At 42.6% G+C, this 17,804-nt stretch overlaps 1 protein-coding gene across 2 annotated transcripts in view; it reads right to left on the minus strand.

Annotated features, from left to right (window-relative positions):
• Positions 1–1,742: 1,742 nt before the first annotated feature.
• The window catches only part of LOC100049282 (retinoic acid receptor alpha), a 177,805-nt gene continuing 161,743 nt past the window's right edge, over positions 1,743–17,804 (minus strand). For both annotated transcript variants that reach the window (XM_011487934.3, XM_011487935.3), the window contains 6 exons: positions 13,018–13,159; positions 5,977–6,137; positions 5,708–5,884; positions 5,427–5,631; positions 5,181–5,339; positions 1,743–4,040 (listed from right to left, as the gene is read on the minus strand). In XM_011487934.3, coding sequence (XP_011486236.1) covers positions 3,844–4,040; positions 5,181–5,339; positions 5,427–5,631; positions 5,708–5,884; positions 5,977–6,137; positions 13,018–13,159 — 1,041 coding nt within the window. In that variant the 3' untranslated portion in view covers positions 1,743–3,843. The remainder of the gene's footprint in view (positions 4,041–5,180; positions 5,340–5,426; positions 5,632–5,707; positions 5,885–5,976; positions 6,138–13,017; positions 13,160–17,804) is intronic.

The raw sequence follows: 17,804 nt of genomic DNA on the forward strand, positions 1-17,804 counted from the left end.
TCTTACTTCAGGATGCCGGCGTATTGCTCCGCAAAACAGCTGGCTACTACTGGCTATTACTTTCAGAATATTAGTATGCTTTAAACAAAAATTTAAACAACTGTTTGTACTTTAATTCATTTGAAGGTTGTTTTAAGTTTTGTTGGACGATATAAATGAATTTTTACTTGAATCTGTGGAGAATGGACTACTTTGTTTACCAATTTGGCGGAGCGATCTCACTACGATGTTGAAATGTGATTTGAAAATATTTGAAATTCCGCGCGAAGGGCTCTGATTGGTAAACGTCACAACAAGGTTTAAAAGGCGGGGTCTAGTACTTATAAAGACATTAATGCTCCCGGGTGTTTAAAAAAGCGAAATACATTTATGCAAATATCTACATTTAGAAAATATATTTAGTATTTTCATTTTATTTGTTAATTTTTTTCTCTCCTCCGTCGTTCAGACTTTTTTTTCCCTCTGCTAATCACATTTGATTTAAACTAATTTCCTGCTTTTGTATTACGGGAAATTATGTATGAACAACGGCCAAAAAAAAGGATAAATACATTTTTCTAGAAAAAAAATAAAAGAGAACTATATTTTGCATATATTTATACTACATATATACTACATATAGTAAATAAAATATGATTTGCTAAATTACATTTTGAACAGCTTTATTGAATTCTTAACCTAAAAATATTTTGATACGAAAACGGTAATAATAAAACTCATTTGAAGAAGATTAAACACATTATTTCTTAAAGGCTTAAATTGAAAATCTAAAAATAATAGTTCAAATTAATAAAACTGAAAAGAATAACAGGCATAGTAAAATAAGTACGAACTGCCTATTTTTGTTTAATATTATAACAACTAGTTTTGTTGTATCTTTAAACCTATTTCAAGGAAGGCCTCAGTATCATAAGGGACATTTTCAGCAACTGGTTTTTGAAAGATCATATTTTTTATTGTTTTGCTCACTAATCAAGCTACCAAAAAGATTTGAGAATAAAAAAATTGCACTATTTTGAAAGAAAATAAGTTAATTTCAAATAGAAATACAGAATCACACCCCTATTTTTTAAATTTCTTATGAAGTCCAGTGCACATACAGTTTTGGTCTCATACAAAAGCAAAAATGTGCCTTTTGTTAAACCTACAATTCATTTTTTAAGTCTGAATTTTTCAAATGTCATATTGCTTTGGTGGAACCTTTTTTATGAGCAGAAAACAGAATTAAATCATGATGTATATCGCTTATCTCTTAAACTGGTCCAAAACCACTAACCAAGCTTAAGAGTAAAAATAAAAAAATAGATTAAGAAACACAACTTTCTTTTATTAAATTAAGTTTTGCTCTGTTTAATCACTGATTTTAAATGTGGCATTTTCATATTAGTTGCTGAAAATAAAAGATCAAACATGACAGGAATAATACAATTCTTCTTTTTTGCTGCAGTAATAGTGAATCCAATTTTCCTCCAAATTGTAAACGTGAACAGAATTTAATTGCCTCAAATTATTGTTTTTGTCTTTCCAGCCATCCCTTCAGCAGATTGTATTTTGTTAGCCTGGAATAGAGTTTTAAGAAATTAAGGAACATTCTGGGTTACAAGATTATGACCTAATCTAGTTTTAATGAAGATTCTGATTAGTGCAGACAATCTCTAGTGGATGATCATTTCCTGATTAGAAGTTTCTAAGAGCTTATCACCAAGTGGGGCTGGCACAAGAAAACACAAGGGACACGCACATTTAATTATTAAATGTTGGTTTTATTATTTTTTATTAGATTTTTTTGTCTTTTTTTAAAGTTCCTTGATAATCTTGACAAAATTGCAACATATTCTTCTCAAACTGATGGTGTGTCTCTTGCTATTCCAGATTAGCTGTGGAGGGAAACGTTGTGCGCCGTTCTGGACAAGTAAATCCGCAAGGATGAAAGCAGCTTTTTTCTTTTTTTAACCGTACAAAAAAAACAAAAAGTAGGAGACGACTGCGGCGGGCCGAGTCTCTCTGCACCAGTCCTGGTCTGGCAGACCTTAACAATGCTGGGTGATTGTTTGTGTGTGCTGGAGGGAGGGAGGAATGGAGGGGATTCAAGGGGCTCAGTAGCAGAAATGTGTCCACATGTGCATTTGTGATCAGAGGCTTGGGGGGGGAAAGGTGTGGGGGGTGGGGTTTGCATCACAGATATACAAATAACAGGCTGAGCACACAAAAATGATTCCTTCCTGAGACATCGGTGCGTTTACAGTAAAGATGGTCCAGATGAATTCATGGTGAAGGCGTTTTTGGTGAAACAGTGAGGATCCAGCAAAAAAAAAGAAAAAGAAAAAGAAAAAAGAAAAGTCATTAGTTACTATCACAGGTTTCCAGGAATGAAAGGGGGGGGGGGGGGTTGCATCCTATTTTGGGACCTTCACATACTGGCTTGAACAGCGATGTACACCGCTCCTCACATCTTCTCTTCAAAGCTTGATGACATCTATCGCACCAATTTTCTTTATGCTGCAGGGGTGAGGAAAAAAAAAAAAAAGAAAAAAAAAGCTATGCCCCAGCGGGAGTGCTACTCTGTCATCTACTGTACATAAAACACTTTTTTTTAAATTGAAAAAGGGGCAAAAAAGTTTACATCGTTGGCAAAAAAAAGCCACATTCTGAACAGCCAGTGATCTGTGAAATGTCTGTCCACTACTCTCTGTAGGACAAAAAACATGAAAGAACTTCCTTCAGTACAATGTGCTCAAAATGTATTTTCATGACTCACAAATCTATAAACAAAACACATAAAAGGCATTAAAAAAAACAGGTGAAGCCTAAAACTCTTCATAGTTTTAAAGAAATGAATACAGCTTATATACACAAACTTAAAGGCCACTTAAAATACACCTTAATAATGAATCTTCATTAATTTGATTTACTTGAAAGGACCTGTGACCATATAATACAACCACGTTCATACAATCAGTTTAATCATTTTTTTTCATTCTCTTGAAAGAAAACGACAAGAAAAAAGGGAAAAAAATTTGCAAACAGAACCAATCTGGAATAGGAGGTGATACTCACTGGTTTTCTGTGCACTTTTTTGTGTGTCTGTGTGATTTCATGTGCAGACTCGAGAGGAAATTCATGTTTTTTTTGTTGTTTTTTTGTTAATTAGGACAATATACAAACTGAAACATCTCTCTTATTACACTCGAGAGGTAAGAAAAGAATCAAACGGTGAAGGAATACAACAACTTCTAATCTCAGCTCAGTAAACATGTCCAACCTGAAATTCTGTTCTGGACATGCCCATCACAATAGTTCCTTAAGTTTTCTATATATATATTTATATATCTTCTGTACGAAATCTGTTTTTTTTTTTTATTGGAAAAAAAATAAAAAGACCCAAAGTCTTTGAGGAGTGAGGTCTTTTGAAAAAGTCCCTAAGCTGTAGTCTGCCTCAGAATACAACTAAAGAGAAACAAAACGAAAAGTGTCTGGTGTTTGTCAAGTCAGTCTGCGTTCAGAGTCCTTGTTCTGTTGTTTGTCCCGCTGTGCCGCGCTCAGCTCAGCTCAGCTCCCCGGATCCTTCAGAACCCGCCCACGCCTGTTTTCCATCAGTTCTTCGGAGAGAGGTGTAGAGGAGAGTGGAGGGGGAGGCGTAAGCAGTGTTTACGGTGTGTTCTCTCTGAGGCCCCCCACCGGCCGGCCGGGCCCGAACCCGCCTCACACCTGGTTAGAGCCCCGCAGTGCCCCGAGACAGATCGGGAAGGTGGGGACTTGCTGGGACAAGTCCCCACCGCCCCCCGTCAGAGTGCCGGCGTGTGAGACGGAGAGGAGGAAGGAAAATCTAACAGTGAGCCGCGACTACGGCGACTGGGTGGCGGGGCTGCTTTGGGCAGAGCTGGGGGACAGACTGGGACTGCAGCTGCCAGGGGGGGCGCCGCTGGGTCGGCCGCCCACAGCCCCGCTTTCCAGGCCCTCCGAGTTCTCAAGCATCTCCTGGATGAGAGGCGGCATGGAGCCGGGGATCTCCATCTTCAGGGTGATGACGCGCTCGGCTCCTGCAGAGAGACAGTCGGAAGAAATGGTTTCATAGTCAATAATGTCAAAGATTAGTTTCAAAACCTGATGAATGAAAACAGGGTTTTTAGCATGTTCTTACAGCATTTTCTGACGATGGAGGATATACAAAGAAGTTTAAGCTTAGAATTGCATTCCCGAGTATATTTTTATTTAAATTGTGAATCAGGGGCAGACGAAAAAAATGGTGTTTGGGGGAAACAGTCATGGAAACAGTCCCGCCCACTGATCAGAGGTAAATGAACTCTTGCCGCTCTGTAGAAACGAAACGATGTCTTAGAGAACGACGAAGGTTTTTTTTATTTTAAATTCAGCTAAAAACAGCATATTGTATATTTTCTCCACTATATAGCGCACTTAAACGCCTTCATTTCTTTTTTCCCCAAAAATAATCCTCAGCGTCTCATATATGAATTATTTCTGGTTGTGCTTCCTGTCAAAATGTGTTTTTTCTTTTGCGAGATGCAGTCAGACTGAGTTTGTGTAGTCCCAGCAAAGTTTGTATTTAGTGGCATAACATTTTTTGGTTTTTAACTTGTCCTGTCCAACAACTGAGCAAACAGATGAAAGCTGAAGAAGGCCTTTTGTGTTGGACAGATTTTACTATTACAATAAGTGCTTATGTATCTTCGGACAGCCAAGGTGTATATTTGTAGAAGCCCTTTTTCATTTTTTTAAATTTTTTTTTATTAAATTTTATGTTTTAAATATATAGTGTCTTTTTTACCACTTTTGCTATTTGTATGTCTTTTTTGCTGCTGCTGACAAAATAATTTCCCCATCGTGGGATAAATAAAGTCTTATCTTATCTTACTAGTCTGGTTATTTTGCATGATGCAAATAAGGAGTTAAAGGGATAGTTGACACGCTGATGCGGCTAACATGTAGCGTGCTACAAACAATTACCAGAATTACTGCAAATGGAGTTAATAAAGTCTGACTTTTCTCTGACTCCTTTGTCACGCATAATCCGCCTTATATATGACACACGTTCAAAAATAGACCTTTCATTGTCGGTGCGTCCTATCGTGCAGAAAATGCGGTGATCGTAATTGAAAGACCGCCTTTCAATTATGATCACCGCATTGATAACAGCTAAAAAAAATGATCAGAAAACAGACCTTTAGCGCTGATGCTTCTCAGGTCGGTGATCTTCATCAACATCTTGGGGAACATGTGCGGTTTGTGGGGCCTTCTCTTCCTCACGTAAATCTTCAGCGCCTCCAGAAGTGGCTCCTGCAGGACGTCCACTTTGTCTGCCTCTTCCAAGTCCTGCCGATCTGTGAAAAAAACAAAACAAAAAAAATGAAGTGATTGAACTCCGTTTATGGACTTTGAGTGGGCGGGGAAACTGGAGGTTGTAGTACCTCCACACAGCAGGCAGATGGCGCTCAGCAGTCCCGTCTCTGCATCGTCCATCTCCAGAGGGAGGAGTTGGTTGGCGAAAGCGAAAACCAGGTCCGTGAGCGGGCCGAAGCCGGCGTTGTGCATCTGGGTCCGGTTTAACGTGAGTCCGTCGGAGAAGGTCATGGTGTCCTGTTCCGGCGTGTAGCGTGTGCAGATCCGCAGAATCTGAGGAGCACAGACGTGTTTTGACGCTGCGGCGTGATTAAATAAAGAGCATTTTTGAACGTTTCCGAGTTTGTACCAGAATGTCCAGACAGGCGGCCTTGAGCAGAGTGATCTGGTCAGCGATGGTGAGCGTGGTGAAGCCGGGCAGCTGCTTTGCAAACTCCACCGTCTTGATGATGCACTTGGTGGAGAGCTCGCTGAACTTGTCCCACAGGTCAATGTCCAAGGAAACGCGGCGTTCTGAGCTGTTAGACTGCAAATCCAAACGTTTTCACAAATCAGTGCACTCCTGAAAGTAGTAAAAAAAAATAAAAACCTCCAGATGCGCCGGTTTGTGCTACTGACCGTAGTGTATTTGCCCAGCTGGCAGAGAGAGGGGAAAGTTTCCTGATGTGCCTTGCGAACCCTGTCGATCATCTGCTCCGTGTCGGGACTCAGCACGTAGCTCTCCGTGCACTCCTGCTTCTTCTCATCCTTCTTCTTCTTGTTCCTGTCATTCCTCACCGCTGCAGAAGGGGAGACAAAAAAAAAAAAGCCCATGCTCTAGACATGCATCCGTACATCACAGCAGACGTGGTGAAATCACTTTTGACACATTTCTGTTTCGCTTTCAACGCTTTTCTACGACTCAACGCTCGTAGATGGGAGATTTACGGACATGGTTTGGAGGAAAAACTGGGAGAGAAACGGCAGCTTCATCTTAATGTTGCGAGACAGCGCCATCCAGGAAGTGCTGTTGTGAGGGACAGGAGGGTGGGGGGGGGGAGAAAAATCTCGACATGAACCTCTGTTTCCCTCTGGGTGATTTGGCTGAAACCAGTGTGCTCGCTCCAAATGACAGAAAAGCCCCAGGCGGGGGTGTTTAGCATCGAGATCTCATTACGAGCTCGATCCATTTCTCGCAGCCCATCCACGCCGGCTGTGACGCGCCCGTGTGTGTTTGTGCTGAGGCTGGGGGGGTGGGGGGTGGACTGGGGCGAGACGGGGGTGCCGGTTGATAAATAGAGGTGGGGAGCGGAGCTATCCATAAGGCTGACAAGTTGCCACAGCTTTCATTAGGGGTCCCAGCTAATCTAATAACATAATATGACAAATATCCCACCTCTAATGGTTTTAAGAAGGCTCTGCTGCAAGAAAAAAAAAAAAAAAAGAAGCCTGGCGGCTCCTTCTCTCTGCTTATACAGCTCTCACTGTCGTCTCCCATAGTTTGCTTCATAATTGCCTACCCCCCCCCCCCCCCTTTTTATATCATCCACTGTTCCTAATATCATCGAAGGTCAGGGGCGTCTTAATCCCAACCTTGACGGCTGAGGTTGTTCAGGCTCAGGGTGACAGAGAGGCCTGGACCGAGGCCGGCCGAGGTGGGGATGGGGGGGGGCACCAAAGCGAGGCTGCACATTCATCAGGCCTCCCTTCCTGGGAGAACATTGATGGAAGGATAAAGGCGGGAGAGGGGGGGGGGGGTGGCTGATCCTGCATTACGTTACAGATAAGCAGCAGGAACCTAAAGAAGCGTCTTTATTGACACCCATCAAAAAACAACAACAAAAGGATGGAAATCCCCCCCCCCCCCCCCCCCCCCCGAAGGTCGCAGACGCGGTCCAGCCGAGGAACACCCCGTTTCACCAGAGCCGGCTTTGGAAGCCGGTTATGTAAAACTCCAGTAAGCTGCTCAGCAGATCTGGGCCAGCGCCGCTTGTGGAGCTGATTTGGATTCAGTTGGTGATGGTGAGAGGGGAGGGGAGGGGAGGGGAGGGGGGGGGGGGGGCTGCAACGGAGTCCATGTGCAATTAATTCACAAATAAAAGTGGGGCATCCCTGGTGCCCAGACATTACCGGCACTGACAAATTGGCAGCACAATCATAAGCCGCACAACACAGTTTAATGAAGCCATTAAAGAACTATTAGGCATGACTGCCGATCTGTCATGCTGAATTGCCACATGCAATAACTTGGGGGGGGGGGGGGGTTCAAAGAAAGAAATATGGCTCCGATTTTTTTTATTGTTTTTGTTGAAGCTGGGTTTTTTTAAGCTTCAATCAAGCCTACGGGACTCTTTTTTTTTTTTTTTTTTGCAGATTTCAAGACGGCTCCAAACGACGGGAGGACAGAAAACGGTGGCGGCGTTCGTTCTCGTCGTGGCTTTCGCCGCTATGCTGTTTGTGTGGAAGACAGAGGGAGGTGGGCGGACTGGGATAATTCGTGTGTGGAAAATTAAAGCGCTGGCAGCTCGTCCATCACACAGATTAAATTCAACGGAAAGATAAAAATGTCAACGTTAACCCCCCCCCCCCCTTTTTTTTTTTTTTTTGCTCCTGCAAAGCCTTCATCGGCAGTTCCTCATTCCTCCTACCCCAACTCCAGATTTCATTCTCGCCCACACCCCCTTACAGCCTTCATCCTGGGCCGGGACTCTGCCGCCTTCGCCTGCCGCTGTCCTCGCTTTGCAGCGCTCTCCATCACCCTCTGCTTCATCTCATTGAACTTTTATTACTTTTTCTACGCCTGCATGGCACCTTCCTCGAGGAACATATGAAAACTTTGTGAGTTTGTCAAATAAAAGGAGAAGAGAGGCGGCTTTGAACTTCAACAAACACGGGGAGGAAGATGTGCGTCTGTGTCGCACCGTCATCCATAATGCATAAAAAAGGACTTAAGATAAAAAAAAATGTTTCAAACAAGAGAATATAAACCATCCTCTGCTGAAATGTCACAAAAACATCATCTGCTAGAGATTATTTGTCTATTAGCTGCTGGGATTGCAAGCAAAAATTGGCCTTCACCTTGATGCTTTGATGTTGAGACGCCTGAAGCTTTAAGTAGAAAGCTAAGATAAAAGGGGAGACAGTTTTGCATCTAATGATCCCTTAAAGACACAGAAGTCCCACAGAAGGGCGGATCTGTACCTCGCCAAGATCAAAATGTGCATAAATGAGACTGTACTTCCTCCTGAAGCGATCTACATCCACAGCAAAACCTGAGGACATCCTCTGCCTGATCGGAAGTTTGATACGTCAGTGAAACCTGAAGACAGGACACTGGTTTAAATGAAACCAGTCTAGTATTATTGGATAAATGTAGGTTAAAGATATGATTTCCCCTCAAGGTTTTTTGTTTTGTGTCCGCTGCCACAGTCAGCGACTTGTTGTTGGACCATTTGGGGGAAAAACATCCAAAGGTTTTTAGGGTAAAAACGCCCAACGAAATGACTGAAAGCTAAAAAAAAAAAATGATTGGACTCTACAAACTCTGGAGATCCTAATTACGGCGATGAAAGCACTGCTAATGTTTTAGGGAGCTCAGATGCTAAGTTTCCTCTGAAAATCCCAAAGGACTTTGTGTTACAATATGCTCATGAAAGAACAGAGCAAATACATTGTCAAACACGGCAGTGGTAGGGTAATGGTTTGGACTATGGACAGAAAAAGGCAAAGAATGCCTTTTTACGGTAGAAAAGTGAGGAAGAGGAGGGGACGTTTCGTGAAGAAGTGGACTCCAATTTGTTAATTTAAAAACAAATCTGTTAATTTTGTCCATTCACTGAACACCAGACTCAGGGAGCGGCGTCACCCACAGAAAACACTTTTACTTCTGGCTTCAACCAAATCACCATTTATTTGCTATACAGACCCCGCCATGTTGGAACCAGAAGTCATCAGTAAGCAGTGATTGGTTCGGGTTGGTCTGAGCCATCGTTTCTATGGCAACCACTCTCACCAATCACGAGTGAGTCCACACCACTTGAAAGGAGGCTCAGGAGAATCTGTCAATCAAACATTTGAAATGAGACCGCCCACTTTAATTGAGGTCTGATTGGTCAGTTTATAATTTGAATAACTTGCACTACAGAAAAAAAAAATATATAAAAAAGGTAAATTATCAAAAACGTGTTTAAAAGAGGTATCAGAGCAAGAATGGTTCTTCTGACACTAGAAGGACTGAATAACAGCCGTTTCTTTCTAAGTCTATGGGATTTTGGCTTCTTGGAGCCAGCGGGTACTTCCTGTTTGGAACATCAGGGGTGAGGGGCCATTCACTCCAGTTCTCATATGCAATCAATGATTACATCACATAATCAACCACGCCCACTTCTAAAGATTGACCGATCCCCACCAGAAGTGATGAAAAAAAACTGACAAGTCCAGAACCTGAGCTACAAGAAAGAACGTTGTTGTTGAACATCTCTGTGTAAGACCAAATGTCTGCTGTGTGCCAAATGAAACTAAGAAACCGTTCCTTCAAACTCAGCTAGATTTGTTCACATCAGGGTCTTTTTAAAGTAAAAAAACTGAGTAAAAGCATTTATTCCCACTAAAAAAAACCACCTAGAAATAGATTTAAAAGAACTAAAATTGTAAAATTTGAAAACAAAATTCAAATAAGGAAAGAAAATGTCTGAAGATGGGGCAAGAATTCTTATTCTCTAATAAAGAATTCGAGTCACTAAAACATGTTCTCTTAACAAAGATGTTTTTGAAACTGAAAACTTTATAGATAAAATTATTTTTCTTGCAATACAGAAAATATCTATTTTTCTTGAAACCAGGAGTGTTTACTTAAGATTCGCTTTTTGCAGTGCACGACTGATCGAAATGTATTTCATCATCTGACCTTAAGTCTATTCTTTTTGTAATGCCTTGTTTTGCGTCCCCTTTCACTCGGGGCATCAGAAGTCACCTGCTTCCACCAAACCCTGCCAGGTAACTGCTGAACTGACATTATGAGCACTTTCTTTGTTACTTTCTGCTTGCTCCCAACAATCCGCCTTTCTCACTGATGCAGTCTTACTTGGCATTGCCACCTGGCAGCAAGCCTGGAGCTGTTGTCTGGAGCTGTCTGCCAGCATACATAAGGTCACCCGGACGTCCCTCCGTGCTAGCAGGGGGTCCAGCCTTCTGGATGTGTGGGTGCACGCTCTCTGAATGTGGAACCGTCCCAGCTCCTTTCTTGTTTATCTTTTTTCTTTCTTTCTTTGCATTTTAATTCACTCCACTCCGTGTTGTCACCTTGAACCTGCGTAACGCCGCAGTGAGCGGGTGAGCGTGCATAATCGAGCGCTCTGACGGGCGCGTGCCCCGTGCTGTCGGAGAGTCCCTGCAGGCTGCAGATGGTTCGCGTCTCCGCTGCCTCCGGCACCGACCCAGACCAGTTTGGCGGGCCAAAGTCACTGCTGTGACAAAAAGTCGAGCAATCTGCCCACTCTGCACAAAATGTTTGGGCTGAACAGGGCTTTATTATAAAACAGGAGGTGTATTTATCGGACATGATTAGCAAAAAAGGAGTCCCTTCGAAAAAAGAAATTCTTCAAAAGTTTAGTTTTTCTACCACTAGAGGGCACTCTAACTCCACCTTTTGTGCTGTTTGCCACCAAGTGAAATTGGGTGTAAAAGAACTGGCTGCTGTGGTGTTTCTAACTATGATTAATGGCACCGTTCAAAGGTAAGGAGCTCAGAGGATAACTTTTTTTTAACTGTAAGCAACAGTGCTGTGGATATGGAGGGGGGGGGGGGGCATCAGTAGCAAAGACATAATGTGTTTATAGGCAGGTGGGGAGAAAGGACGCAGTGCATTTATAGCTCATGGCTGCGGGCGCCGCCGCGTCATGTGATCAGGTGAGGTATAAACCCTGCTGGCCTTTGAGCTCTCCGTGGTCACACCTCCACCAATTACTTCATCAAGTCTGACTGCCCGTGTGTGTGTGTTCACACAGCCCCCGGGGTGCAATGATGGGAGCAGACGCCTGCTCTTTCACTCTCGGCAGGTGAGAACATATTCATCACCCAGGCCTGCCAAGTCTGGAGACACGGCGACTGTTGCTGCCCGTCTCCATCGCTTCTGCCCTCGCTGCTACCAACACGGTTTATCCTGCAGATTAAACAACCAAACGCAGACAAAACTCTCACCGGGCTAATGCTGCAGCTAATCATTTGAAATAAAATAGGATTTGTGGGAAGCTGATGGATGGAAGAGCTGGGGAGGAAAAGCTTTCACAGGAATGATGAGGAATCCATCTCGGACATAATGGCAGCTTCATGATTTCACAGGACAATACGATGGACAGTCTTGAAAAAAAAAGATCAATTGGCCATGAATACACACACCTGAATTAAAGCCAGAGCTTTCATTTATTTCTTATTTTTTAAGAAAATCACTGTCCAAAGCGTGGGTGGAGATTTGAATCTGCAGTTACTACTGTCACATCAGAAATACATCATGAATGACAAGCATATAGTATTAAGATATAAAATATACTTTTGTTATTTTTGTTTTGAAAATTGTAACCGGATTTTAAAGCTCTAATACAGGAAAAAATGGATACACCCTCAAAGTGGATTTTCTAATCTTAGTATTTGGAAAAAACATTAAACAAATCATCTGGTTCAGGGCTTCTTTTTGTCAATTTAGGTAAAAGAAGAAGAAAAAAATACTGCTTTTCTTTTGAAAATCTTAAAAATAAACTCCAACAAACAAGAGGTTCAGCCTTTTGATGACCTTACAAAAAAAACTGGAAAAGGTTTTCAGTTATTGAAGCTTCAGAATTCACAAATTACTTATTTTCTTTTTATATTTTCATTGTTTTTCCCTCCCCGTCAATGAAATGTGTTGTACCTTTTGGATTAGTCAAGTTTTGGTATAATTTGGCTCAATTTATGATTAAAAAACAAGAAAAAAATATTGTTTTTTTCATAGTGCATTATCTAAACCAAATCATTCATTATTTTATTATTGCAGCCTAAAACTAAAACACCACAAGCATGACAAAGTTTAGGTAACCCACACAACATGATTAAGGGAAACAAGGAGATAAATTGAGGTCCTAAAAGGTTAAATAAGAACAAAAAAAGTATTAACTTCTTTCTTTTTCTGTTAAAAAGTCTATTTAAATCTATGAAATCTGTATGAAAAGGCCAACTATGGAATTAAGGCAGAAATCCATAAAAACTTAACTTTTGTCTAATTCTAGCAACGGAACAAACAAAAAAGTTTATTTTGCTCAGATTTAATTGAAACTTCTCAGGCCCTTCTTAAAAAATCTTTGGTCTATTACATCTTTTTAAGAATAAATGTGTTTATTTAGGCTCATTGTGAGCAGCAAAAAGATTGTATTTAAAAAAAGAAGAACAAAATCTGATCTCCTGAGACACAGAGCCTCTCTGACCGCTTTTATTTCTACGGTCAAAAATCGAACCAATAAACCCAGCAGTCAAATAAAGAATTATTCCACTGCATTGATTTTCAGCTGTAATTTTAAAGCCTTGAAAAACACAAAAATTGAACCAAATTAATTAAAAGCTGCAAGCAGGAGAACAAACTCTGAACTACTGCGATTAAACCCAACAACATGAGATCCTGTGTAGGTGGGAACAACGGGGATCTTTACTCACATTCCTTCGACATGCCGACTTCCAGGCACTTCTGTAACCGACAGTACTGGCAGCGGTTGCGGGTGACTTTGTTGATGATGCAGTTCTTCTCCCGGTGACAAGTGTACACCATGTTTTTCTGGATGCTTCTCCGAAAGAAGCCCTGCGTGGCAGAAGAACGCAGCGGTGAGGCTAAACAAACCACAGCACGGCTCTATAGGATGCTGCTACACCTTTAATCCAGGTAAAACAAAGCAGCATGTTTTTCAGGATGAAATAGGGGTTGATATTAGGAAAAAGCCAACAATACCACACACCGATGCAGATGAAAAGCACTAAACCATCAAGCAGTTAAGTCCATAAAGGGCTTAATCTGAGACATATGGCGCATTCCATTTAGAAATGAAGCCGGAAATGGCGGTGGCTTCTTCCCCGAGCCAACAGCATTCCAGTTTATTACAGAAAACCAGCGGAGCTTGCTCATTTGCCAGAAGAACTACTGTACTGTCAACAGTCGTATAGGCTCATAATGTTGCCCACCAGCTTGTCTATATAAGGTTTAAAGGAAAAAGAAAATGCTTTTGAGATGTTAAAAAGCCTCAAAGGGTTTTAGGTCAAAAGCCACGTGGTTGGCACACAACTGTGACCCAGTTCAGAAAGCTTCAAATAAGTCATTGTCGATCCAGGCCAGCAGACAGAGGCGTGCAGGAAGAGTTCTGCATCACAGGGTTGTGTAAGGCCAATAAATGCATCTGTCCTCCTAAATCCAAAAGTTTCCTCTGATTCCTTGGGATTACAAACACAAATAAATTCATGTACCAGAGGAATTTTCTCTGCAAATGTCAAACCAAACATGATTCCAAAGCTTCCTTCTATTTTTCTCGTTTGGGGCGTTGTAAACACATACCCATGTGACACTCGACAACAATAACAAATCAGCGGAGAAGCATCTAGTTATTTTTAATACCATGCGACCGAGGAGAAGAAAGTATTTGCGTTAATCCCAGTGGTTCTGTTGATTAAACATGTGTGTCAAAAAGATAAAAAAAAAAGGGGTTAATGCAAATCAAGAACAAGTGGGTAAGCAGGCAGCGAGCCTGGCTGTGGATGAGAGCGCCACAGGTCAGGACTGATGTAACCGAGTGGGTAATGTTTTGATGGGCAGCGGCGGCGGGAGATAAGAGAGGGAGGGGGAGCTTCCAGGGAGCCTCATCCCACGCCGAAGGATTAGCTTTGCTAGCCGACAGATGGCCGGTGGACGTAAGCCCTACGGTTTGTCCTTTGGAGATCACCAGCCTCTTCTCACATCTCCTGTCCACCACCACAGAGGGGAAGTGACTCCCGTTTCAGATGGACTACAAAAGGGAAGCCTGCCTGGCCTGCCATGCTTCTTTAAGTTTTGATGGTTTCTATTTAAGGCTGTGTCCGAATGGTTCCTCGTTTATAAGAGATCTGGAAAAGAAGCCCTCTTTATTTTATGACTATCCATATACATGTTTTAGGGCTGTAAAACTCCTCACTGACAAACACTTTTACAGCTTTTTCACTTTTAAACTCAAATTTCAAACTTGTGTAGAAAAGTGAGTCCAGTATCATAGACGGAAAACAAAGATCTGCTCACGATCAAAGATTTAACCCATTCAAATTAATGAGAATATACATAAATCCACTGTTCTGATGATGAAAACTTGGATGATATATAAAAAAACGAATGCATATACCTTTTATTAACGCAATGCATTGTGGTCTATATTTGCGAGTCTGGTGGGCATCGATGCACACTCGTTTTCCTCAGAGATTTCTGGGAAATTTCCGAAATTCCAAGTGGCCCAACTGAAGCGCAATCAAGGATCAGTGAGTGAATTCCTACATAACCTCAGAGTGAGCGCTCAACACAGAAGCTTTAGCTCCAATGTTCACCCTCTTTGAATTACCGTAACGATTTAACCGTTTGCGCAAATAACGTAATTCCAACTGATTCTGATGTGGAGGGAAGCAGCTTTGTGCTGATGTGCAACACTTAAGTGTTGGAATTACAATAATTGCGCAAAAGGTTGAGGAGTTTTGTACATAGAAAGTGTTGTCATTTGTGTCGATACGTGTCAACACCACAGCTCTGAACGCACATTTATGCGTGTTTACCACAACCTTTTCATTGGAAGTGTGTCAATCAGAAATGGTGACATCAAAGGCGGTTCTGACATTCTGGTGAAGACGAGGTGGATTGTCGTTTTGCTGTTATTTGTGTCTGCTGATGCCGGGGGTGGGAGGGGGTGGGGGTGGGATTAGTCTGTGGTTTCTGTGCGAGCGTCCATCATCTCCTCTTTGATCCGGTGTCCTGACCCAGACCTCGGGGTCATAAGGGGATTGACCCACTCCCTCCTGAAACCACAAAGCGCAGGTGCCCCCTCGCATCTCTTGATTGGGTGTTGCTAACGGTTTGCCAGCCCCCCCCCCCCCCCTCTCTCTTTTCTCCTCGGAGTCGGTGCTTCCTGCGGCTTTTAAGCCTCTTTTTGTATCAGCACTTAATCCAACGGGCGACAAGAGCCCTCAGCGGGTCTGACAGCCACCCTGCAGCGTTTGGAGGAGATGAGAGCTGCCAGAATGTTGGGGGGGGCACAGATGGGCAACAACACAATTGTGTTTACTCGTTCTGTGCGCCCTTCAACAGCGTTCTTCACGGTGACCTTTGATGAGCCTCGTGTGTTCGTGGGCTACTGTACAAGTGTGTGGAGGGATGCAAGAATGCAATGTTTGGGAGCAGTGGGGGTATTGAGTTCACGCGGAAGCGCAGGAATCCCGTCCTCCACGACTTTCCTGCTGTTCCCAGATTAAGAAGGCCTTCCCAGCCTCCCGCTGGGATCCTGCACGTGTGATCATTGCTGCGCCCCCGAAACCGCAAACGCTGCAAACCACACCCCACAGCAGACGTGCGTCTGGTATGACAGTTAGCAGAAGAAAAAAAAAATCAAAGAGGGGACGAACGTTCAAACTAGGAGATGCGGGGCTGATATGCAGTGAACACAAGGAAGACATATCGTTTTTCTCCGCATTCCCATGCCTCCAAGACAAAAACATAAACATGAGGGGGTGGGCATGCATATTTAATGCTTAAGTGTTAATATCTGCAGGGGATTCCTGGTAAGTATGTGCAGGCGGTAGAGCTTGAACAACAAACGAACGAGCAGTCTCCATGCAGCAGAGCTCAGCACGCACCCCCTGGTTCCTACGTTCGCTGCAGCCCCCCAGGAAATGCTTTTGTAGTTTGGCACGCTGCAGCACAGCTCAAGCAGCTAACCCCCGTCTTACCCCAGTCTCCAATGAGGCGCCATATACATTCACACGCCTGTAGTCTTGAATTATTAACCAGGCTATGCCAAGTCATCTCCTCTGAAGTTGGAGATACGGCAAAGGCAGCCTCCATTTTTTAAATTAACACTGCAGATATCAAAGGGGCGGCTGGATTCCAGCAGCTGATCTGAGCTGCTGAACCCATTTTTCTGAACCGACAAATTAAAACATCAGCTGGTTAACCAGTTCACACATGAAGATGACTCAATTCCGAAATCAGCCGTACCCACAGGAAGCTGGGACAGATATTTCAAATTTGAGAATTTGATTAGCAACACTGTCACTGTACTGACAACATCACATGAGCAGGCTTGTTTTTTTACTCTCTGCGTTTAGTGCACACATTGTTGAAAGATGATAAACTTTTAATATTGTTTTACATTCATTTTAGATTAATAACTCGCCACAGTCAAAAAGAAAAAATCGAATGAAGGTCAAGCTAACCTTTCCTCACACGTCATGATCTTTTTCAAAGTGTTCCCAGTTGTCTTTTAATTATGATTATGCTGTTTATAGCCAAAATAAATTAACCATTTTTAGGACGTAGTTTCTGCATTTCTGCGTTTTTTCTCCCTCATCCCAACAATCCTATTTTCTTCTTATATGTTCTCTACCGAACACCAAAAATAGGATTTGGTAGAGAACCCCACCTTGCCACCAGAGGCATGGTGGGGTCAGTGTCTTGCCCAAAGACACTTCGACACATGGCGGGAATCAAACCTGCATGTTAAGATCATGGGTCGACCGCCCTACCGCTGCACCATGGCCACCCCAATGGGGTACAGGAGATGATTAGTCCAAAACATACACATCATATGATCAGAGATAAAGAAAGTGGGACATTTTCACACTACACAAGTTCCTGTTTAGCTAAAAAAAAAAAGATCTTCTAATTCATATTAATAGTTTGGGTATCTTTCTGATTAGAAGACATCCCTCTGAAGCCTTACAGTTGCTTATCAGAGCAGCAATGCTTCCCTAATTAGTGAATGCTTGTGTGTTGGTGGGAAGCAAGGGGGCAGCTCTACAGACTTTACATCGACTGGTATGTAACCCATTAGCACGTAACCTGAGACTAGAAGTTCAGAAAAACTGCTCAGGGTCACAGAAAATATTGATACAAACTACAGCGGCAAAACTCTGCTGTGACTCACCGCCCCAAACATCTGCATTAAGGTGAAATGACGTGCAGCTGCAGAGAAAATGCATTAGCTGAACCCATTTCAACTTACTCCTCGTGACCAAAATATTTGTCTCAAAGTTTTGAAACATGGGTTATGAAATCTGATTACATACTTCAGAGGAAATTCAATCAAACCAGCTCCTCACATGCTCAGGCTGACTTTCCTATCGGATTCACTGACATGCAAAGGGTTGCACACCTCCTTTGATCTTTCCACAGTATTGGAAGAACACTTGTGCAGTTGGGTGTAACTGCATTTTGGACGCCTGCAGAA

This window comes from Oryzias latipes, chromosome 19 (assembly GCF_002234675.1).
Source record: "Oryzias latipes chromosome 19, ASM223467v1".
Lineage (NCBI taxonomy): Eukaryota > Metazoa > Chordata > Actinopteri > Beloniformes > Adrianichthyidae > Oryzias > Oryzias latipes.